General features: G+C 39.4%; 3 protein-coding genes across 4 annotated transcripts in view; all 3 read right to left on the bottom strand.

The window, feature by feature from the left end:
* The window catches only part of LOC112575688 (arylsulfatase I-like), a 20,577-nt gene extending 2,140 nt beyond the window's left edge, over positions 1-18,437 (bottom strand). Inside the window, exons 1-4 of the mRNA XM_025257668.1 lie at positions 18,304-18,437; positions 17,662-17,989; positions 17,192-17,392; positions 16,354-16,510 (exon numbers count right to left, since the gene is read on the bottom strand). Of these exons, the coding sequence (XP_025113453.1) occupies positions 16,354-16,510; positions 17,192-17,392; positions 17,662-17,969 (666 nt within the window). The 5' untranslated portion in view covers positions 17,970-17,989; positions 18,304-18,437. The remainder of the gene's footprint in view (positions 1-16,353; positions 16,511-17,191; positions 17,393-17,661; positions 17,990-18,303) is intronic.
* Positions 4,022-10,739, bottom strand: LOC112575028. Of its 2 annotated transcripts, XM_025256517.1 has the most exons (11): positions 10,621-10,739; positions 10,083-10,282; positions 9,829-9,963; positions 9,473-9,667; positions 9,132-9,243; positions 8,779-8,833; positions 7,909-8,562; positions 6,508-6,686; positions 5,821-6,351; positions 4,922-5,304; positions 4,022-4,498 (listed from the first exon to the last, which is right to left on the bottom strand). In XM_025256517.1, exons 3-11 carry the CDS (start codon positions 9,923-9,925, stop codon positions 4,083-4,085), a joined length of 2,622 nt encoding a protein of 873 aa, XP_025112302.1. In that variant the 5' UTR covers positions 9,926-9,963; positions 10,083-10,282; positions 10,621-10,739; the 3' UTR covers positions 4,022-4,082. The 2 variants fall into 2 exon arrangements, with proteins under 2 accessions (XP_025112302.1, XP_025112303.1); XM_025256518.1 differs by lacking the exons at positions 4,022-4,498; positions 4,922-5,304 and adding an exon at positions 5,317-5,700.
* A 1,147-nt stretch (positions 18,438-19,584) lies between the features above and the next one.
* Positions 19,585-22,842, bottom strand: LOC112575687 (arylsulfatase B-like). The gene is made up of 6 exons (XM_025257667.1): positions 22,535-22,842; positions 21,896-22,096; positions 21,289-21,445; positions 20,913-21,100; positions 20,363-20,590; positions 19,585-19,966 (listed from the first exon to the last, which is right to left on the bottom strand). The coding sequence occupies exons 1-6, from the start codon at positions 22,840-22,842 to the stop codon at positions 19,585-19,587; spliced, it is 1,464 nt and encodes a 487-aa protein (XP_025113452.1).
* Between the last annotated feature and the right edge of the window lie 2,359 nt (positions 22,843-25,201).

The raw sequence follows: 25,201 nt of genomic DNA, 5'->3' as shown, positions 1-25,201 counted from the left end.
TGGGAAATAAATTGGGTAAAACCCAAGGATAAGGAAATGCGCCTGGGACCATCGCCTCCAGAGCAGTTGTATCTGCAAGATAACAACATACCATACAATATAAAGCTATAATGTTAAATCCTTTATTGCCGGCCCGTGAGCCTTTCAAAGGAGCAGCAAATAAACTAAAATTAAACTAAATGTTACTTCCAGGTTCCAGATGACTGCAGTCAGGCATCTTTAAATGTTAAATAGAATAAATAGCCTTACAGATGGGGGACATTTGATTTTTTTCCCAGTGAGTGGCTATTATTGTTTGCACCATTTTTTAATCAGTTTTCAAGGCACGGTATTTAAAGCTTGGAGATTACACACTATACAAAAATTTTTAGTAATTTTTTAGATGCTAGTGAAGTTCAAGAATTCAGGATTGCAAGGTCTGCAAGAAGATAAGATTATCTCACTTGACTGATACCTGCAACATCCTGTGACTACATGTTTTTGCAGCTTATATGTTCTACCTGCTAGGCTTCTTTGCATAATTGCTTTTAATCTTGTGTGCAGTTTACACCTACAGTCAGGTATCTATAGTTCAGCCTTGCCTACCCGTACAACAGCTAAGAATATATCGTATGAAAACTCCGCTAGAGGTTCACAACACTGCACTGAACTGTTGTTGGCAAGTTTGTGTAATGATCATTACATGCCGGTAGTTTTCTTCTTTGTACAGGTGTGCCCTACTTGACACCCTCTTGTACAGTATCTGATGTTAACGTACATTCTACACAATTTTATCAATGATAGAGATTTTTAAGTTCCCCTCTGCCCACCCTATTACATCACTCTTTCTCTCTCACACACCACCCAACAAACACACAGGTTGTCATGCAAGACCATAGAAACATTGTAAGTATAGATGTAACTGCGTAAACACAGAAAATTATTTCATGGCTCTGTACCCTAGGATAAGGACTTGAAACTAAGTCTGGTAAAATATTTAACAATCCCCTTTTGTTTGTTTAAGCCTTCTGATGTACAACTTTATATCTGACGGTGAAACATCATCACTCGCTCTGACAACACACATAGCTCAGATACACTGATACATCTTTGTCTATCTCTCCTACCCTACTTCAGTGTGAGCCTAAATAAACTCCTAGTTTGCTGCATGTTAGAGTTGGACTGCACACATCCCTAAATGCTTGCGCTTGACGTGTACCGGGTGTCTTCTGTGCAACTTGAACACACGACACATCGGGTGACAGAGCAGTGAGCGGAGTTGACATGAAGCCTTTAATCATTGAGTCACAAGCGATAAAAACATTTCAGCAGCTTTTATAACATGACCTGATTGTGAAACTCCTTGACAAAGACATTGTGACCTTATGACTAGTCACACGACCTGTCTAGTCTTGCTTCGAGCTGCACATTCTCCGACGGATTCTTACTAACGAGTGTGTCTGCACCGCGCCATACAAAGACGTTGTGACCTTATGACCTGTCACACCCCCTGTCTAGTCATGTGTGTCTGAATCGCGCTATACATAGACGTTGTGGCCTTATGACTATTCACACAACCTGTCTAGTCATGTGTGTCTGCACCACACTATACGTCAGTGCTCACACCACAGAAATATTGCTACAAGTCATTGTGTCAATCTTCAACCTTGTATTAGCTACACAGATTATTATGTTTTCCTCTTGTGACACCTAAACAATGAAAGTTAAGATTAGATAATAGAAACAACTCCTACATGTTGGTATGCATATACACAAATTCTAATCAAAAGCGTCGCTTATCGTACCGAAATTAGAAAAAAAAAATTTTTTAAAGCATGAGTTGACTCATTGTCGTGTGTGTAGGCAATAATTTTCCAGATAATTCATTTTTTTGAAACCTGGTAACAAGTAGTGGGGCGAGTTATTCACAGCCTTGTTGTGTGACCTGCATACCCGGACGCTCTGTTTGTTATCAGGTGACGGGTGTGTGAAAACAGCGAGTAGATACATTTGACGATCCTGTGCTTGTTGTGACCATCACTACTGCTAGAATAACAACTTGTGAACAAACATGGCTAGCACTCAGTACCAGAAAGCAGATCGACTATACTCACCAACGCTTGGAGGGGAGTATTTAGAGAGATGAGTACATCATGTCAGACCGGTCGTTCATTCTACGTCGAGTCGAGACGTTGCTAACGTCAGAACGGGAAGTTCACGTTGAGTAGACGTTAACATAATCACTTGTCGCCATTGAGGTGAGAGGTCTAGGGCACTCTAGGGGCTCAGATAAAATTATCAGGATTTCCATCGTGGTTTTGCTGTTTAATTTCACCTTTTTTAATGCACAATTACCGATTAATTGCCTTTGGTTAATTAACCCTATTTACACACGTATCTTTGCCGCTTTGGGAGGGACTCAACGACAGTAACGTAGGGTCGCCCCCTCTGCTGTACCAGCCTGCTTTAGGTCTGGGACTGATGATGATGAGTAGAAGACCAAGGTGTATTTTCTTTAGCTTGGCGATTTCATTAAAGACGTTTGAATGAAGCTTTTCATGTCTACAGTTGTGACTTGGCATGGATACTACACATTTGTGAGAATACTATAAATGAACAAGAAACGTTGGAAAAGACAGTCATATCAAATGAAGAAAGAAAGGGGGACGGTAGGTTTTTGAAGCATTCAATTTCAATGTCTTTCTCTTTCAGTTTGGTGATAACTTATTTGGTCTGCTAAATTTGTTGGGCAGTGGCCTTGTACTCTGTAAGTCTGTGTATGGTGAAGATATTTTATGTGGCGGTTTTATGAGGATGATGTAAGAGTTAGTAAGGGTGTTGTGAGGAGAGTACAGACTGGTAGTCATAGCTTAGTTTTCTTTGCTGGACAATGACCTTAAACTGTGTCTTTTTGAATGTGTTTAAAGTCTATGATGATATTTATGAGTTGGAGACATTGTGTGTGAGTGGATATATTCCAAGACCTAGTTATGTTTGTGCGTGTCTTTATAAAAGTAATTTTTAATTGTTGTTGTTTATAGTTTTATTAAGTTCTAAGATATGTAATTATAGTTACAAATACCTACACCATTTCCTGGAGCTATGCTAAAGCAATAGAGAATGAATCATCAATCAATCTCTCTTAAATAAAGAAAGAAGGTAGGCCGTCAGAAGTCCAGGCATTAGGGCCTACCGGTATAAGATATCTTTTATACAATCTGTTCTCGGTCTCAGAAGGCTTGATAATGGTTAGTGTCACTTCTGTTATTTACTGGCTAAAACGCAGGACTTTCTCGCCTCTTTTAGGATGGTTACAATTCTCGAAATTCAGGAAGATTATCTTCAAAAATATCACTAACAAACACAATCGCCTGTTTCTTTCTTCGTTTATTCTGGACACGTTTCTTCAGATTTCATTTTTGATTTCCCTTTCCAAGTCTTTGTGGTTTGTTTTTATAGATTGCAACGTGCTTTGAGATTCCACTCTAAGAAAGCAGAGAACATATATTTTACTGGAAATAAGAACAAATATAAAAATTAGTTATAAATTTTAAATGAGGAATAATATATAAATTAAAAATAATTAAAATAATACCATGGCATTTGAAAATACAAACATCATTAGCAGTATTTTTCTATTAAAGCTCTTTGATACTGTGACCATTCTAAGGAGGATATGTGGATTTGTAGTGCTTGAATAGGGCGGCTCCTAAGAACCTAAAGCTGTTTACCTCTTAAACCTGTATCCAGATAAATGCTTTACCATTACGGATGAATATGACTTTACTTATAAAAAAATTAAAGTTTTGTGATTCAAAGAAAGTAAAACAGAAGTGCATGGTATCTGAAGTTTCAAAAGATTTACGCCTGAAAGATCAGACCAGCCTCTCCCTTTTTATGTCCGGCAGAAATGTCTCTATTGTAATAATGTAACGTGCATTTTTCTATGCTCAATATTTCAATATTTTTTCTATACGCATTATTTAAAAAGCACCGTGCATCACGGCAAGAGATACTTAAAAGAAAAGAAAACAAAATACACTTTCAAATAAATGCCTTTAATACTTGGAAAAAAATCCACCTAATCCCATTCTGATACATGACTATGCTTCTGGATGAAACGATGCTGCGTCCTTAACCCAGATGAGCTGAGATGTACAGCTGGTGACACCTCGAAGTCTGATCCACTCTTGCGGTACATTTGACTGTCCTCGTCCCTCCACATAAACCACAACTTTTCTTTTAAGGCCCCGAAAATGTGTTGCATTTGAAATCCACAAATGATGGCCGACGATTTGAGACGAAAAATCACTCTCTACACTTTTCCCTACTTGTACGCTAAAGCCAGACCTTTTAAGAATTTTACAAAAATTTGTATTAATAATGTTTTTAAGATCTTCATGCTCAACCAATAACAGCACGTCAGTCGGGTAAAGTCTCGGTGTCGAGGCACTTTCCCAGTTTGCAGAGCTCGTTGTGGACGTAGAGGCGGTCTGACGGTTGTCACCGATGTCTCTTGCTACAAGAACACACGTTATAATAGAAACTTATTTTATATTAGACTGGTCAACACTGAAATTATTATTGAATTTAGAAGGTCCTAAAATGTAGTAGGATGGTGAGCTTAACACGAATTCGACCCTGACCTTTTTATTGACTCTAGTTTTAAAGATGCTTGATATATTTAATATAGTTAATAATATCAACATAAATATATTATAGTTCATTATGTTTCACCGTGTAAATGTATCCAGTAGGACTGCAACATCCTATATAAGCCTAGAATGACGTAATATTGGGTCACAGTGCATAATACCGCCATTTGGAATATTTTAGTATGAAGTACTTAATTAGTATTAATGATAATATAAAACTTTGGATGCAGCTCACATAGCTCTTTAGTATAAAAGTTGTCAATTAAATGCAATGTACTACTACATACCATCTGTTTCCAAACCAGAAGCTTTCAATAAGGTGATGACGTCCTGACAGCACTTTTCACAAGCAAATGGATAACAATGGCGGTGACCTTGTACATCTTGTCCATGGTGATAGACATACTTGACTGGCAGGCCCTCTGTAGGGGCCACACCTATGTTGTCGGGATCCCACTTGACAAGACTTTTGCATCCGTTCTTCTGCGCTAACATCAACACATTCTTTTCTCGAAGTATTGCAGGTGGACAGGAAACAGTCCTTTGAAAATGTTTCACATCCCAACCGTTCGGAGTTTCGTGAGTAAGGCAGCTGGCCGCCCAAAGATGCAATTTCGGATTGACAGCAACTAGTTGCTCGCAAAAGGACTTAAACAGTGGTTGATCTTCTCTGTTGGAATTATAAAAAAACACACCAAAAAAACTTTTATGTAAAGCTGCATTTAACATTTAATCTATGACCTACAACGTTTGGTTTAAGCCTCGCTATTTTATCTAATATATTTTGTTGTCAACCTTCATGTCTAGAAAAAACCAGACGAGATAGTGTATGTGTGTGCGAGCGCTGACGGACAAGAGCGGACTGGTGATGTGGTAGATTTATGGGAGAAGGAAATAATCCTCAGATAAAGTTTAGAATCAAATCGTCAGCTTGTTGCTAGGCAAAGAATTTTTTAATACATAAAAGAGCTTTCGACACTAGCATTTGAGAAACTTATGTAAGGAAGATGGATTGAAGCGGTCAGAGAGAGTCAAGTGTGTCCAGCGGCCGCAGGAAACGATTTCACTAGGAAGGAACAAATAAAGCACAACTGTTAATCACTTGACAATTTCCAGTGGGGGAATTATTCGCGTTTGACTAGAAACGAGGCAAGATTGTAAAAAGAATATATAATCTGAAGCTTACCTATAAGGGCCTGCATCATCAACAAGTATGAACAAGCCTCCTGAAGCTGCGAGATCTTTTACTTTCTTGATGATCTTTTTCATCTCCTTTTTCTCAAAGTCCACTTCCTCAAATATCACGATGTCTTTTTTTGTATTTTTAGTCTCCACTTTGATCGGTGGCGGAAACACTTGAGGGTCTTTTGGTGCGTGTGACGTGTCCATTCTTTCTGAAAATTCTTTCAGTATGTCATGCAACAACTTTGATGATGTTCGATTCTCCCTCCACGTACTGAGCACACAGACCTTGTGGCCCTCTGACAGCCACTTTCTCCCCATCAGCACCAGTGAAGTGGTTTTGCCTGACCCTGGCGGTCCGGACAGAAAGACACGAGGTGGCGCTTCAGTCACAAGTTGCTGATGTTCAGGGTGGATGATGGCGCCGTTGAAGAGTTCGCCTGTGAGACTGACGGCCTGTTGCAGTGAGCTTGGTGTACACACACGACGACCGTCAGGCAGCGTCAGGTACGGTCTGCTGGCGGCACCACAGAATCTGAATAAAATAAAAACTATTATTTGAAATTGGTTTCTTTTAAATGTATTTATTGCTTCATATAAATCGTATATGTTCATGGTGAAGAGTACGCGAGCTCGCACGTGCGTGAGCCCATAAATGTTGGTCGAATTGCTTCCTTGAGAAGATTCTCACCTGGACAAAATCGTCTGGTAAGTGTTTTCACTGAGGCTATAATCAGCCAACGAAGTGTGATGAACCCCAAGCCATTTCTGTAGCTGGTCGACCATGTTGTCACCGTGGAGCTGATCAGCACATAAACACTCCCCAGACATGTCAGACAAGTCTGTCAGCCCAGTGCAGTGTCGTAAAGCCTGACATACAAACAAATAAATCATTTTAGAAGGCAAACATTTTGTGTAATTTTGAAATTATTAAAGACAGGCATGTATCTTCTGCAATACAAAAGCCCACTGTATCTGTCTAAACTAAACTACTACAACACTCGTTTTGCTGACTGTCCACAGTTCATCATCCACAAGCTCCAGAAAGTCCAGAACTCAGCTGCTCGTCGCGTTTACCCAACTCGCAAACGTGAACATGTCAGACCACTTCTTCACTCTCTTCATTGGCTACCAGTTAAAGCTTTAATAACTACAAGCTCTCCATGCTCTATCTTCTTTGAAGTCTCATCTCTTCACTATTTTACTGAAATCTTGTCTGTCCACACTCCTGTCCAAAACCTTCTCTCCTCATGAGACTCGCGCATTCTATCCTCCCTCCCACACAGACAGTCACATACGGACACCGAACGTCCTCCCTCTGTGCTGCTAGGCAGCGGAACTCTCTTCCACATCACATTCGCCACTCGGACTACAGGGCTACATTAAATCACTCTGTCCACAAACTGCTATCCCTTAGTTTCTATTCTTACTTTCTGGAAATACTGTCCCATCGTGTACTTTCCTCCATTGCTTTACGTTCTACTCTTGTACCCCACCTTCATGTTGTTCAATGTGCATCACCATCCAGTGCATGTTATCCTTCATTTATCATTATTGGTCTGTACATAGACTTCGGTATGTCTTGGTCGTGATACGTTAAAAACACCCATTCTTATCTTTTGTTTGAGACTCCAGCGACCCAACAAACAAACACACGGCTTTAATTCAGCTTCGCCACCGTGACTTAAAACACTTTTAATAACTGTATTATTCCTTACTTAAATAAATAAACCTTATTCAAAAATGTCCTGGAAAGTTTATAGATAAATTTATGAAAAAGTGCCAATTATTTTAGATAGCTTAATTGAAAATATTACACAAAATATTTTTACTTGGAAAAAAGTTGTTTAAAACTAAGCGATGATGTTATGCCGCAGATTGTACTTTGCATGTGTTCAGTAAGGGTTCATTAGTTTGTAAAAAGCAACGGTCTTTCACTTGATCTTCTGTCTTTACCAGGAAAAGAAATGGCCAAGTAATAGACATAAGATGAAATTTACAAAAAAACTTAAAAATGTAAAAAAAATATATAAAAAAATAAAAAAATAAAAAGCACAACCAAAAAAAATGTCCTGATATAAAGAAACCTTACCTTCGCTACGTCTTGATGTTTTGCCAGTATTTCTGACAAGGATTTTAGAGAGAGGTTCGGTAACATCAATGTTTTACGTATTGCAATATCAGGCTTCACATCCGCCATGAGATGCTTCAACATTCGCTCCGCTCCATCCAACTGTTTGACAGCTTCACGTAAATCCTGTACAACCCTCTCATTGTCTCTTATCTCTACCCCCATGTCTGCTGTACACACAGACGCCTTCACCACCACAACCACGACACCGTACTGTCGGTGGACGACGAGTACATCAAAGTTCTCATAGTCCTTGTCACGACGTGTGAGGTCAGAGGGCATCGGCAGCTTGTGGTGGGCAAACTGCTCGTCAACACTAGCCAGGTAGTCGTCACAGGTGAACTGTGAGAGGACAAACATGGCCTGCTGGTCTCTGTCCGCCAGGTGGCGCAGACAGTTGAGGACGTGCTGGATGGCGTGGTCGTGCCTCAGTGTTTCGTCTGATTTAGCTTCCATGACAACAACCTTCTCACCCGCCACCTCATCGTTTTCATATGTGTTTCTGTTTAAGTAGACTGAAGGCACGAAATAGGAGGCGGTGAGAATATCTGGGTACATGGTCTGGATGCTGACTGATAGACTTTCCTGCAATCTTTCTGTAGTCTGATCGGTAGCCTGAAATATGTAAAGAGCTTTTAAGATTGTGAGACCTAACACGCACCGTTGCACTGTCTCGTGCACACACTCTAAAGCGTACTATTTTCGAACATTTATTTTTATTCATTATTGCATCAAAAGATCATTCCAGTTTGTTTCCCACTCTATAAATGCATTCGTATCTGTCAAACTGTAAGCCATCAGTCGCCACGTATACAAGTTTATAAATCTTACTTGGATAGGTAGCATTAGCAGGACTTCTTCATGAGATGAAAAGTTTTCATGTATTCTGTAATGTATAAATTATCATCAATTAACCGGTATTTAATTAACAAGCGAACTAGATGACCTTGTTACCCTAAGCGGTTGTTTTTTTTTCATATTACGCACAAATGTAGCTGTTAGATTTACATTAAACGATAAGGATAAATATGAGTTTGTGTGAAGGAAGAAACGATTTCAAAATATAAAATTTTATTTTGCCTGGTCAGGTACTCATTTTGTACATTTTACAGTGCAAATAGCCTGGTGCTGATAGTATTGACTGGCTGTACAAATTTAATAGTTGATTACAATCATTCACGTACTTTCTGACTCGATGTCTGCGGTACAGTAGGACACCCACCGCGATCAGCACCAAAATAGATAGTGGGATGAGCACACCAACAACCACAGACAAGCTGCTGTTACTTTCTGAGTCTGAAATTAAAGAACTGACATTAACAATGTCATAACAAATAAATAGTATAAAAGATAGCTGTATTATTCAATTTTTTTAATATTACTAATGTATGTCAAGATTAATTAATTCTGTAAATATTATTTGGAACTTATGGGAAATCACTTTATCTCTCGCCATGTATAGGAAGTGAAATAGGTCCCACACCTGAATTAATTAAACGATTTCTAAGGAAATAAGGGGAATTACCTATAATAAATTCACAGAATGAGGCATTATTGGTAGCTCTCTGTAGCTGGCACGAATATTTTCCAGCGTGGCTGTCGTTTGCCCGTGGAATTGTGAGGGCGAGTTGGTCAGTCACCGGGCGGCTGAACTCTAAACCCGATGTGACGTCACAAACCAGGTCGTCGTGTTGCCAGACACACTTCAACACATCAACACCTACATCACAGACAGACAACAGCTAGAAAACAGGCATACAAACGTTGCTATCGTTGCAATTTTTTATTTATTTGTATAAAAATGACACTATTTTTAATTTTTAACAGTATTACGAGACACTAAAAGGAAATAACTTTCGATTTTTCAGAGGCGACATTTACCTGCTTTACTCTGATCACTGAAGTGGACGATGTTAAAGTTTGTTTTCGTTTTGTTGATGTCGACACTAAAGTCGCAGGTTAATGTCGCCGGCTCCATCAGCTTGACAGGCGGGATGTTACAGGAGGTGGCTTGTCCTGTCACAGAATCTTTTAAACTAAAAAAATATTCATAAAAACACACATATGTAACGACTTTAACACGATGCAGTCTACTGTCTTTGCCTGAAGTAAAAGCTCTCTAGCCCTGTAGTTACCTTGGTCGAAATTAAACACGCAGGACTCGTAGTCACGTGGTGCAGCACCTGCCAGTTGACAGGAGTAGGTACCGTATGACTGGCTGACACCTTGGTATCTTCACTGTGGCAGTGTTGGTTATTTCTTCTGTCAAACTGGTAGTCACGTAAAGTGTGACATGTCAAAGTGCCTGGACTCCAGGTGCAGTTCAGTACCGACTCTAACAATGACATAACGAAATTTTAATAAAAGATACCTTGGGAAAATATGTACATGCTGTATAATACATGTAACTTCATTTAAAGCTTATATATATATATGTTTGTGGATGGGTTGAACCAAATTCATATAATTATATAATGTGTATACTTTTATATGATTTAGATAAAGAAGCACAATGCTATTCTATACGATTTAGATAAACAAATAACAAGCGAAACTGACAATAAAAAGGACATATAATATCAATTTACAGACATAAAGTTATTTAAATTTCTAGACTCCTAAACTATTTTATTAAAAGTAATAAACGAAAGACTGAAATAGAATTCACAATACCTTTGGAGCCTTGACTAGAGACATGGTATATAGAGAAATCTCTTTTACTTTCTCCGACATTTTCAGAAAAGTAACATGACAGCCAAGCTGGGGATCCCTTCCTCACTGATGGTGCATCACAAATTGTTTTAGTGCCTGTAAGATAATAGAGAAAAGTAAACCGGTTTTCAGTTGCTAATCCCTTTTGAAATCATTAGGATCTGATCACTTGTTAAATATGAAAGTGCTTTTAATTTAAATTGTATGTAAAGAGAAATAAAGGACATTTAAGAGAAAATTATTGTACCTGGCAAAAAACAGCCATGCAAACAGGTGGACAATTCATAAAAACAAAATTAAATCCTTATACAAAATCGCCACAAGCAAGTGTTTTACCATACGTTTTCGGCATGAATGTTTCTTGGACTCTGTATAACTCACCTGACTGGATGCTGAAGTCACAGGTACTGAGCTGATCTGAATTGTATCCAGCCACCTGACACGCGTAGGTTCCGGTCTGATTGGCAGCAGCTCGCGGTATGGTCACAGTCAGCTGGCGAGAGATGGACATGGTGTGTTTGTAGCCGGGAGCAGAGTAGCAGTCCATGTCTCCTCCCAGCCACCAGCAGTCTAAGATGGCGTCTGGACATGCGCATAGAGATGTGAGCAGTTATAATCAGCAGACACGTACAGCAAGGGATGTTACCGGTCAACCCTTATTTAGCCTCTTTCATTCATCAGCAAAAAGCCAGTTTACACAAGAGAAAGACCACTCCTATTGACCAGGTTTAGAAAGGACAAGACTGACTTTGACAGTGGCTAGAGATCAGGGAGGATAGGGCTACAGATTGCTATAGATGATGTACACACCTGGACTTTCGTTCTCTTTGTACAAATACACAGACACATCCTTTCTAGTCTGGTTGATGTCTTCCGGGAAGTGACAGGTAAGTGACGTGCTTGTTAGCGCCTTCACAGAGGGCACGTCACACGTTACCTTGCCGTCTGAAACAGATTTTATAATAATAAAACACACAGAAAACAACAGGTGTACAATTTGTTGTTAATGTGATGTTAAGGTGGTGGTGATAAAGCTGGTAGTGGTGGTGGCAATGATGATGATCATGTTGATAAAAGATTTACTTTCTGTCATTTGCCATTGTTGTAATTTTTGTAAAAGATGCATTGAAAAGCATCATTATAATAGCTTTGGAAATGGCACAAAAGGACTTTTGTGATAACATTAACATTTACCTTGCTCAGCGAAGATAACAGTGAACATAGTGGCGATGACTAGAAAAGAGCAGACAGAGCACCGTATGCCACTGGGCACCATCCTTCCCATAGCAGGTCAACCTGCAACGAACAGCAAAGTCACTCCTGTAAATTTACACATTTTCACAACTTAGTTCGAGACAGTTGTAATAAACATTTTGAGGTGAGGTACCTGCACTAGACTAACAGCATCGATGAATCAGTGAAGACTTTAAGGTTCACCAAAAAAAGAAGAGACATAGAATAAGGAGATATAAAACATGGTGAAAGAGGAGAAGAGAAATCACAATCCAATACTCATGCAACTAAAAGATACGATGTTCCTCAATCGCTTCCTAGTTAAGCAACATGATAGTCAGAGGTAAAGATCACTCGTTTAGCGGATGTTCCTGTTTGATCATAGTTTTTTGTTCATTACGATTTATGTCAACATAACTTGTTATCTTAGTAGTTGCCACTAGGTCAGTCAAAGAAAAGATTGTTCTCAATAGGGCGATGAAGACACATTAGGCTTGTTGTCTACACCCCTTGAGAGTCCATTGTTGTTTAGCAAGTGACACTAATCTAGATGATATCAATGCAGGCAGATGAGTGTGTTCTGTGTCATCAGCACACGTGACTGTGTGACATGTCAAAAACGGGGAAACCACAGTCTGACTAGTAGCTAGATAGTCTCTTGATCGCTGGCTTTATGGTTTTCGGAGTCTCAAAATAAAAATTAAATATAACCCTCTTGTAAGAGATATGTTAATTTAAAATATATTTATTTACACAATTTACACACGAAACGAATGCCATCCAGCTTTCCACATACTGTGTCTAATCCCTACTCCACTAATACCTATCAACTAAGTCTGTGTACTAACTAAAGAATGGGAAATGGAGGATGACAAGGTATGTGAACCACTAATTGGGACACAGTGAAATGGTGCTCATCCAGCTCTAGCAATAAGGGAGCTGAGACAGATTTTTGAAAAATGCGAGAGATTTTCGAGAAACGAGAGCCACTTGACAGCGGACCATAAATATCTGTCACGCGCTCCAGGGTCACGTGTGTCGCTCGCGCTGCTGGGTAGGGGCGGGGGATGCCGGGTGGAGACAACAAAGCACTGCCAGCGGTGTACGCTGACCTAACGATGAATATACAACTCACTTTATTCCCCATTCCAGCAGGTAACACAAGGTCAGATAAAGAAGTGTATTCACCGACGCACGCACAAACTCAGTTAAGAGGGAGAGGATAGTATTATTATTTTCTTTTGCTTGTGATGTCGCTTTGCTGCAAATACTTCACTCACTTGTACACACAACACTTTCAATGATCGTGAGTAGACGTAGCCTCGTGCTCACTGTGACGAGCAAGGGGAACAGGAAGACACAGAGGGAACACACTACACAGCGTGTGACACACTCACTCACCTGACCACAGTTCAGCTTGAGGCACGACGAGTACAGCGAGGGCGAGCTCCTGCCGAGAATCACTGGTGGCTAGTCGATAAATCTATTAATATCCATTATCTAACCTTTGTTCTAATCATTTAGTCGATCCTTTGAAAGGAAATAATTGGGACACCAAGACAATTTTCGAGCATTCTGTACACTGCGGACATGTTTACCCCGGTGTCAAGTATCCGACATACGTGGATTTAATCCGCTGTGCAAAGTGCGCATAGCTACGGGTCATGCTCACCTATCCCCATCCCCAACCCACATCCTTCCTTTCCTCAAACCCTCCAAAAGCAAAATTATCTTTACGTGGAAGCACTTTTCCCTTTCAAACACAGCGACAGGTACGGGGTCAGGCGGGCCGCCTGGAAATAGGTAAACATACGGGTGAAGGTCGTCCCCTGACCCTTTCAGATCGGCTTAAGCTGCTTGTGAAGTTTATTCGTTGATCTTTATCCCTCTTCATATTTCCTGCTGATTATTTCTCAACCCTAAATTTAACCATTAATTCAGGTAAGGACCGGCCTAGACTGATTTCCAAGGATATTTGATAAAATATTTAATTTCTTAGACCCCACGGTTGGGAATGTAGTGTCTGAATGAAATAACTGTTAACTGTTATAAGTATGTCAATGGTTAAGAACACAGCCTCTCCCTCTCAAAATAGTCAATAAACTAAGGGAAGTAACACCTATGAGACGATTCGTAGATAGTTGTACGAGTTCTGTCCCCGTGATTACTAAAATGGCCGTTTTTCAATGTGTCATTAAGAAACAATTAGGAAAATTCAGGCTTAGTATTTTAAATTAATGTTAAGCGTATATGTAGATAAACATATGTTGACACAGAAAAGAGGAAGAGATAACACATTTATTCGTAAACATGCACTCAGGAAAAAAATGGAAACCAAATTTCGTTTGTTTGCAAGCTCCTCAGTGAGCTGTTCGTTTAATTGCGATCTTGTAACACGCTGTTACACGATGGGTCAGACCAGAAGACCGCTCTGATTACAGAAACAAAGGATTCGTTGCTGTGTAGTTTGTCTTTATCCTGATGCACACCACCCGGTTCCCAGTCTGCACTAAAGCGGGCATGTTTGGGTTGAGCATGGGGATCTGAGGGGACTCTTCTCTTCAGTTCGCTCTTGTAATAGCGTTTCACCGCCTTCAGGTCCTCGGCGTACCTCGGGATCTTAGACAGGTCGGTCGCTCTCGTTGGGTCGGCATCCAAGTCGAACAGCATGTACCCTGTGCAGTCAGGCAGTTCCTTTGGGTAATCAGTAATAACTCCAGGAGGAGGTTGAGCCAACCGTAGATCGACCTCCTTATAAAGACAAGTTTGAATTTGCCCAACCTAACACCTGCTTGTTCCTCCCACAACCACCAGTCTGTCTCGCTTGCTGGGTTGTTGGACCTAAAGTATGGAAAAATTATGTAGAATTAAAATAGGTTATGTTGTAATATCTGGTGTTGACTTAACACACCCACACACGTGTCTGTCTATATTTGTAAAGAAAAGAATTTTGTAATGATTCTTTTAAAAGTGAGCAAAATACTGTCGTCCTCACAAAAGTCAAGGGCCTAAAGATTGTTTGGGGAGTGCGAAAACCATAGATATGAGTAAACTACAATAATGAGATTTTTGCATAGACAATAGGCACTGGAAGGGTTTTACTGACGGGTCCACTGATCCAACAGTGACTTAACTGTAAGGAACATTAATCTTCTGTATTTAAGTACAAAAAAGGTTACTTTATGGACATCCACTGGTCTATGCCATCTATGTTAGGAAGGTCTGTAAGTGCAAATGAGTTGTTGGCGAGTCTGAGTAGGGTAGGCAGCCAGTCAGTGATGTGAAGAAGTCCATTGTACACCCACGGAGCACCCGGCAACAGCTGTCGGCTGTGAAGAAAAGCCAGGACCCTGGTTCCACCCTCAAAAGGTGTAGCTTTCTTTCCTCTTAGGGGCCAGTTGCTAGCACTGTTAGAAAACACACACACACGGATGCACGAACAATACAAGGAAGAATAATGAACTTTACGTAAATTACTGAGTGTAAATTAAACAGATTTGAAAAGACTCAGGCCTAGATGACCTTATGCACGGGCGAATATTAGTTTAGTGGTCAAAATAGTCACTTGTCACTATTGCAGTGAGAGGCTCAGAGTTCAGAACTCGTCTTGCGACACTGTGTGTGACACCCGTTGTCAGGACTGGGCATCGGGGGTTTTCTATGGGTTTCTCCTCCTCCCTCATCCAATAGTGCAAAGTGCCGCAAGGTGAAGCACATTTCCTACTAAATAAATGGGGTTCCCATTTGCCTCGAGGAATTGACGTTACTCTCGTTTCACAACTACAGTCCCTGGAGGCTACAAGAACAAACTACTAAGTCTTGAAATGTTCAAGAAATTTTATAAGCTTAAAGTTTTCACCCATATGGTGTTGCGCCTCCATTATCACTCATAAAAATGAGAAGCAGAGGTTCATCCAGGTAGCCCTCGCGCTCTAACGTGTCGGTGATGTTTTTTACGCCGTCGTCAACAGCAACCAGCATAGCGCAACGCTCTTGTAGCAGCGTGTCCTGGATATGTTGACACCTCTGCTTGCTGGAGCCTGTTAAATAAACCCCAGTAAAACTGGAGCCTGTTAAAAATGTTAAACCCCAGGTAAAACAAATGAATGGCGTTCATCGAACAAAAATTATATTAAATTAATTCTCAGTTTCTTGATGTGTTCTTGAGAACTCGAATAATCAGACTATTGTTCATGGAATTACTTATAGTTTAAATATATACACATATATCGTCCCTGAAAGCTTGAACTATTGAAGTTAAATAGTTAGGTTATTAGTTAATTATGTTATAAAAATGTTGCTAACTTTACATATTATGTAGTCAATTGTATACATACTGTAATATTAAATTGAAGATTTAGTTGTTTACAATCGATGGAATTGGATATACAAAGATAAATAGATAAAATCATTTACAACTTTGTTAGTCACCAGGAATAAATCTTAGCATCAAAGACCTACCTGTAAAGGGCTGTGCACGGCCTTATAAGCCAAGTAGATGAAGAGTGGTTGTTGTAAGCCGTTCTCTTTGTGGTTGACGATGACATCGACTGTCCTCTGTGTGAGAACTTCTGTGTCATACTCACCTGCCACTGAATGGTCTAGTGTTTCATTGGACCTGCACAATGTTGTACAAACAATAATCTTTTGGTATGGTAGTGCAGAAACATAAACATTTCTCTCATTTTAATTAAGATTCGCATTGTTCTGTGACTGTTTAAATATTCAAATTGTTATGATACTAACGTGGCATTTTTCCTGTTACATTTTCTTGTTCCAATGTATGTGATTCTATAATTTTTTTAGTGTTGTGATTGCTCTCTTTTTTTTTCTTTCTTTTTTGCATTTTTTTTAAATATCAGCTTTTTTCTCTTTTTTTCTACTTTATTTTTTTTACGGGCTAGGGAGTAAAATATTTCGATTTCTTCTTTTTTTTTATTGGTGGTTCTGCTTTACCCTTTGTATCCTCTGTTTGATCCGACCTCATGGCACTATGTCTTCTGCATTGTTCTTCTATTCCTGTGCCACGTACCTTTATTATAAACCACTTCAAATTGTTTACTAGTGGTCACCTGCCACATGTGCGCGCCATCTTACAACTTTTAATAATAGCTTGAACTCTCTGATAAATTCTTTGCAATTACAATTGTTTTTTAATGACTCTAATTGCAGCTGCTTTGCCATTCATCATTGTGAGGGTCGGTACCCACAATTATGCTGTCTGCAGCCTCACATCTCTCTCACGTCTCATCATCATTTTCTTTACTAATTACTATTTTTCTAATTAAAATCCATATACCAAAAGTCAAAAGGTGCATCGAGGAAGTCCAAGTAATGTTCGTTGTTGCCATAGAGACATCCAGAGAAGGTGTCAAAGCCTCGCCTGGTTGGTGTCATGATCCGGTCACACATACCTCCGTGCCACTTGCCAATCATGTGAGTCTTGTACCCTTGGTCTTTAAGATACTGAGGTAGCAACTTGATATCCACAGGTATTGACCTGTTACAGGTAGGTAATACCTATCATTGAATAGCAAAATCGTTGGTCTACGTGTTTTATTTATTTATTATTGTTTTCAAATCATTTTGCCTGTCACAAACATTTAACCAAAAGGAGGTTTAGTGATTCTGGTCATGAGAAACATTGAATGTCCATTAGTAAAAGGCTTTTGACCACTGGTACTCCTATTCTTAAAAAACTTCAAAGTCAATAGAACAGCAGTGTTTTTATAAGACCTATCATCTTTATCCTGACGATGATCATTGTACCTGTTGTCCTGATTAACAAAGACCTTTCCGATGCCCATGGTGTGAGGGTAGCGTCCAGTCAGCAGCGCCGCCCGCGACATGGAGCAAGATGGCTGAGCGTACATGTAGTCGAGCAGAACGCCCTCTGACGCCAGCCTGTCGATGGTTGGGGTTCGAACCTCGGGGTTACGGAAACTCACATCATTGATTGCAAGGTCGTCGGCTAGGATGAAGATGATGTGCGGTTGTTTCGATGTATTCCCTTGACAAGCGATGACATGACAGAAGACGATTGCTGTCAGCAGCCAGGTCTGTGGTATCTTCAACATCCTGGTTATCTTCGGCAGGTCTTGAATCATAAAGTCAGTGCAGACATATGCGGGCATTGCATGAATATGTTTTAGTCCTATTAATGTACATTGTAAAATAAAATTGTTTTATCATTGAAGGTTGTTTTATTTTCAAGAGCTAGCATTGTTTAGAAAAAAATAGAGTCAAACATTTTGAACTGAAAATCTGTTTTTGACATTAATACATCAAAGCTTTTAAGAAGTCGGAGCTTTTAAAGGGAGAATTTCATTTTTGCTGGTCTGTGGAAACCTGGCATAAAATATGAGAAGCGTTTATGACATTTATGTAACAATTATCTAAAACAAAACCTACCTTCTACAGCATACAAGAAAACCTAACAGATATTTTCTGATTGTGTTAAATTCAATGTCCTTTTGCTAGCTAGTTAATAGCTATCCGTCTGTTCTTGCGCTGTGGAGTGTGGACGAGGTTCCTATGACCGTTCGACGTCCAATAGCAGACAACAGGGGGAGACAAGTAGTTTTATAGAGAAACCAGACAAAGAGTCACAGGTGTCGCAAACGTTTTTCCCTTGTTACGTGAGATTGTGCGTGCACACAAATCATATAAACATGTTTGACAATTGTAGATGGCCAACAAGAGGTCATGCAGCGGTGAAAACCATTTTTATTCACATGCCGCCATTCCACGTCAGCGTTTCAATCCCGAGCTCTTTGTACTCATAGGTCGTAAAGACAGACAGACAAAACAATTAATGTGAAAGTAGAATCGATGATGTGAATAAAAGCTGTTATCAGTAGACAGAACTGTGTATAGACATATCCACTGATCTTTGCAGCAAACAAAAGTCTTGGTTTGGACAACTTTGGAGAAGTGTACGTGAATATAACCTTTACCCCAACTTATGGGTTGGACATTTTTTTTTAACCGATTTTGATGAAAACACATCGCTGCTTATGCAGTCTGTCAACAGAGTTTGTGCTTACTACGGAAAATATTGTTGCCGAACGATTGTTAAGAAATTTCATTTAACCTTTGTTTAAAATGACAAAATTTCTTTTCTCGTGAATTTTCTAGAGAAAGCCACCGACGATGGAAGAACTAATATGGACACGAAGTTACGAGGTAGATGACTGGTGTGTCTGTATTCAGGAAAGTCTGATGCTTTGCCTGCAAAAGTGCATGTGGCATTGACACATCTGTAGAATCTTAGAGTGCAGACACGTGATCAATGCCACGTGAAATATCCAGATGACTAAACCTGCCTTAATCTGATTGAGTTGGAAAAGATTGAGGGTGATGATGTCTTAAGATGTTTGGAAAGGCAAAAGTGCAGCTTCAATTTCGTAATATTACGAGAACACTGTCTCAGTGTTAACCATCCGTCTACAGATAAACACACATAAATAAAAGTGTAGAAAAAAACACTTATTTGTGAACACACTCTTCAGGCATAACGGAAAACCGACGTAAACAATATTTACTGTATCTTTATTTCGTAACATAAACAACATCAACAACAATATACTATTCATTTTATTGCCCACTTGTAACAAGCTGTTACAAAATGTCTCCAACCCGTAGTCCTCGCTGATGACTGAAACAGATGATCGTCTACCTTCTAGTTTGTGTTCATTCTGATGTACACCATCCGGGTTCAAAATCTGCACCATGGGAAGGCAGGTTAGGATTGAAAATGGGGATCTGAGTAGGTACTCTTCTCTTTATTTCGCTGTTGTAATAGTGTTTCAGGACCTTCAAGTGGTGGGCGTACCTCGGGTCTTCAGACAGGTCGGTCGTTTCGTTTGGGTCGGCATCCAAGTCAAACAGCATGTACCCTGTGAAGTGAGGCAGCTCTTCGGGTAGATCAGTCTTAACCCCAGGAGGAGGGTTGAGCCAACCGTAACATTTACCACCTTTATAATAGACAAGTTTGAAGTTGTCCACCCTGACACCTGCTTCCTCCTCCCACAACTGATACACCAGTCTGTCTCGCTTGCTGGGTTTGTTGGACCTGAATATGGAAATAATAATGTAAAATTAAATTAAATTATGCTGTAATCTACTCCCTGAGGTACTAAAGGGTGAGACAGACGCACTAATGCACACATGCACGCACGTTTGACAACAGACAAACTGATTGATCACGAGAGAGAAGTTTGTAAAAGAACGAATTATTAAGTAATGTTTATGAGCTACCAAAACACTTTCGTCGCCGCAGAAAGCTTGAGAATTGTTTATGAAGAGGAAAACAATAGATACATTTGTAATTTACAATGATGGGATTCTGCAAATATTAGAACCTCTTGACTTGCCGTATGAGCTGTACGGTTTTGTAGATGGGTCTACTGATGTAGCGATTTTATAATTGTAAGGAACATTAAAAATGTGTATTCATAAGAAAAGTTACTTTATGGATGTCCACTGGTCTATGCCATCTATGTCAGGAAGGTCTTTGTGTGTAAATGAGTTGTTGGCGAGTGTGAGTAGGGTAGGCAGCCAGTCAGTGATGTGAAGAAGTCCGTTGTACACCCGAGGAGCACCCGGCAACAGCTGTCGGCTGTGAAGAAAAGCCAGGACCCTGGTTCCACCCTCAAAAGGTGTAGCTTTCTTTCCCCTTAGGGGCCAGTTGCTTGCACTGTTACACACATACACAAACATGAGACGTGCATACATGCCAGCACACATACACAAACACACGCATGAACAAACACAAACAAGAAAAACACAATAAATTTACGTAAATGAAAGTTAATGAAAAATAAAATTAATAAGAATGGGGACTCTCATTTTTTTTCTTTTTGTTATATTGAAGTACTTTGACAGGTATCGTTGAGGCATAAACAGCTGTGGTCGACAAATCGGTCATCACACGTTGACCAGTTCTACGAAAACCAGACGACTTGAAGGCGAGCTGCACAAAACATTTTTGCGAGATTTTCAGAAAGTAAAGTTCGCACCCATACGGTGTGGAGCCTCCATTGTCACTCATGAAAATAAGCAGCAGAGGTTGGTCCAGGTAGCCCTCGCGCTCCAAAGTGTCGGTGATGTTTTTTACGCCGTCGTCAACAGCAACCATCATAGCACAACGGTCTCGAAGCAGCGGGTCCTGGATATGATGACACTTCTTCTTGTAGATGTCTGGAGCCTGTTACAAAGATACGATAGACGAAAACAGAAGAGAATGAGTGTATCCTTGTCGTTGTCAGGATTATCAAAAACTGTTAAATAAAGAGAGTTGGTCATTCGGAGACGAGGATATTTGCACCTCACGCTGTGTCCAGAATACAGTTGTATAATTTCGCTAAAAAATAAACTTTAATATCATAAGCCTACCTCTATGGGGTTGTGCACGGCCTTATAAGCCAAGTAGATGAAGAGTGGTTGTTCAAAGCCGTTCTCTTTGTGGTTGACGATGACATCGATTGTCCTCTGTGTGAGAACTTCTGTGTCATACTCACCTGTCACTGAATGGTCTAGTGTTTCATTGGACCTGCACAAACAACAATCTTTTGTTATGGCAGCGCAGTAACATAAAACATTTCTCTCACTTCAGTTAAGGTTCTTCTTTTTCTGAAACTGTGTTTAAAAATTAAACAATTTGTGATCTTGATGCAGCATTTTTTACTTGATTAATTTTGTTGAAAAGTCGGCATTGACAGCTACATTGTCTGCAGTCTTATGTCTCTGTCACTGTCAGTACATGTTATCAATCGAAGTCTTCGGAGATGTACAGATGTCTGTAGAGGAAATAGTGTGTACTTTAACTGCTCCTGATTTTCTGCAGAGTTTTATTTATACCTTAAGTGACATATCTTCTTTTCATATTTGCAGTCTTCTGGTACAATCTTATATCCAGAAACTGACATTATTATTATTATTATTATTATTATTATTATTATTATTATTATTATTATTATTATTATTATCATTATTATTATACCAAAAATCAAAACGTTCATAGGCGAAGTCCAAGTAATGATCGTTGTTGCCATGGAGACATCCAGAGAAGGTGTCAAAGCCTCGCCTGGTCGGTGTCATGCTCCAGTCACACAAACCCACATGCCACTTGCCAATCATGTGAGTCTTGTACCCTTGGTCCTTAAGGTACTGAGGCAGCAACTTGATATCCACAGGTATTGACCTGTTACAGGTAGGTATTAACTATAATTAAATACACAATCATTATTCTACGTGTTTTATTTATTTATTGTTTTCAAATTATTTTCCCTTTACAAACATTAAACCAAAAGGAGGTTTAGTGATTCTGATCTGCTGTGCCATGACAAGAAAATAGCAGGTCAGCCCTTAAATGATAAAAAATACTGTATACAATTTTTTTCCTTTCAACTTTTTCGAAATAATAAAAAAAACCACAAAAGAAATGTGTGTCATATTAGGAAAAAAAGAGTTGAACAAAACTGTTTTGATAGCGGTTTAATGTCACATTATAAAAAGATTCCTGGCCTCTACTATTGTCATGCGCACATTCCTCCAAGGCAATTAAACAGCAGAAGTTTGTTTTCAATCGTCTTCTGATCGCATATGAAAAAATGAAACACACCAATAATCATGATTGTACCTGGTATCATCAATTTGGAAGACATCCTCGATGCCCATGGTGTGAGGGTAGCGTCCAGTCAGCAGCGCCGCCCTCGACATGGTGCAAGATGGCTGAGCGTACATGTAGTCGAGCAGAACGCCCTCTGACGCCAGCCTGTCGATGGTTGGGGTTCGAACCTCGGGGTTACGGAAACCCACATCATTGATTGCAAGGTCGTCGGCTAGAATGAAGATGATATGCGGTTGTTTCGATGTATTGCCTTGACAAGCGATGACATGACAGAAGGTGATTGCTGTCAGCAGCCACGTCTGTGGTATCTTCAACATCATTGGTTATCTTTGGCAAATCTTGAATCATAAAGACATCGCAGATATATAAATACTTTTTTTTTAAGCTGAATGAACAAGTTTTTCAGTCTCATTATATGCACATCGTAAAAGAAATTGAATAATAATTAATTTTTTTTTATTTTAGTGACAGCATGTTGGTCACAATGTCTTTTACAATAGATAGGACAAATCATTTCGAAGAGCTAGGACAGTTTAGACTTATTTAAAAAGCCGAATATATTCATGAGAGATACTTAAAAAAAATATTAACTCATCCTTATTATTCAGAAGTCGTATCTTGTAACTGATTATTTTCTTTTTATATATTTATACTTTTGTAATTTTTTGGGCTGGCCATTGATTGAACCAAGCGTTGATTGAATTATTGTAGCGATACAGTATCTTTTACTGTAAAAAGTTGATTAATTATCATGTTGCCTGCTACAAAACAAAAAAATTCTAAATGTCTATTTGCTTAAGAGTTGTATTTTTTGTTTCTTTAATAGCTGTTAATAGCGGTAAGTGTGTACTTACTATCGACTGTCGAAGGTTCTGATTGCAGGTCGCCGCCAGTCACAGATGACGAGAGGAGACAAGTCGTTTTTATAGAGAAGCAAGACAAGGAGTCACAGATGTCACGTAATAATATGTCACTCGTTACACTGGATTGGGTATACATGCGAATGAAATAAATAAAACTTTTGTTTGCTTGACGAATGCTTTTGCGTAATCCTCTGATCCTCCACTCAGGTGATGTACGCCTTGTTATGTTTGCCATCATGTTCAGATGTGTCTGAAACTTCATTTGCAAGTCGAATCTTCAGTCCTAATAATAAGCAAAGTTTTAATTGTATTTTTTCTGCTATTCTTTTTTTCTTTTTTTTAAATCTCGAAAACTCTACTTTCAGTTAGTTTCATGTCATAAGAACATGTTTGCTGTTATGCGTGATTGGTTTCGTTAGACAATGAATTAGTTCTGTGCGTGTGTGTATGTGTTGAGGGATTTATCCTTCCTCTATGAAAATTCATGCAGCAGCTGAAGACCTTTAATATATCATCAGTCTCTTCACAGAACAAGGTACTTGGTTTGGGCGATGTCCATATACTGTGAGTGGATATAACATCCACCCAAATTTATCTTTTACTTTTTTTGGTTTTGATGTAAGCGCATCACCACTTATGCAGTCTATCAACAACGTTTGTGCTTACTAAGAAAATAAATTGTCGTTTTTAGCAAACTACTTTCAATCTCAGATGATGCCGAATGCCCAAGGGTATTTTTAAACAATTTTGAAAACAATTGAGGGAAAACGTCCCGGTGCGAAGATTTGCAGCTGACAACTGGAAACTCTACTGAAATGACATTCCAGGCTCAGATATCTTATTTTGCAAATTGTGAATACAGTGGTACCTCGACATACGAGTTTAATTCCTTCCATAACCTTGCTCGTATGTCAAATATCTCGTATCTCAAAGTAATTTTCCCCATTGAAATTAATTGAAATGCCACTAATCCGTTCCAGCTCCCAAAACACCACCTCGGTTGTTTTTGTTAAGTGTTTTTAAATAAGAAAAATGTATTTACAAGAAGAAACATTTATTTATAAATAACAAATACATAATTATATTTTATAAAAGCATAATAAAAGAAAAAGGGACGTCCTTACGGAAGCGCTTATTTTTCTTTACCGGTCTGCGCTTTTTTCGTCACGCTTTGCTCATTTTCACCTGCAGATCGCTTAAAAAACTGTCCAAGGAGGTTTGTTTCTTCCTCCCTTTCAGGATATTTCGGAAATGAGTTAGGCAAGTTTCGTTGAAGAACTCCGATGCACGACCTTTTTCAACTCCTTCTGTTTAGGCACAGTACATATCATTGATGTGCTACACCCGTACATCCTCGCCAAGTCAATTACTCGCACACCTTGCTCACGTTCTTCTATGATTTCACGCTTTAATTCAGTAGACATCATCTTCTTCTTCGGAAATGAATGTGATAATGTTTTGTAAATGTACAAAAAGCAAAAAACGCGAACCCAACTTATCAAAAATGCTTCGAAAACGAGGGAAACAATTAAGCACACAGACTGAGGTCTAGTCTGAGGTGAGAGAAACTGTTAGACGCTGCACACGACCCCAACATCCGCCCCTCATGTTAGGGTCGTGTGCAGCGGTGTAGTGTGCGATTCCTCGTATCTCAAATCTTGCTCTCATCTCGAAGCAAAATATCGCTCGCTCGGCGGCTCGTATCTCAAAACACTCGTATGTCAGGGCACTCGTATGTCGAGGTACCACTGTACACAGAGAGACATACACAAATATACGCATATTCTTTGAAAAACCATTATGAGTCAACGAG

The sequence above is a fragment of the Pomacea canaliculata genome, linkage group LG11, assembly GCF_003073045.1.
Source record: "Pomacea canaliculata isolate SZHN2017 linkage group LG11, ASM307304v1, whole genome shotgun sequence".
NCBI lineage: Eukaryota > Metazoa > Mollusca > Gastropoda > Architaenioglossa > Ampullariidae > Pomacea > Pomacea canaliculata.
The sequence above is the reverse complement of the archived record's forward strand: the minus strand, read 5'-3'. Positions and strand labels throughout refer to the sequence as shown.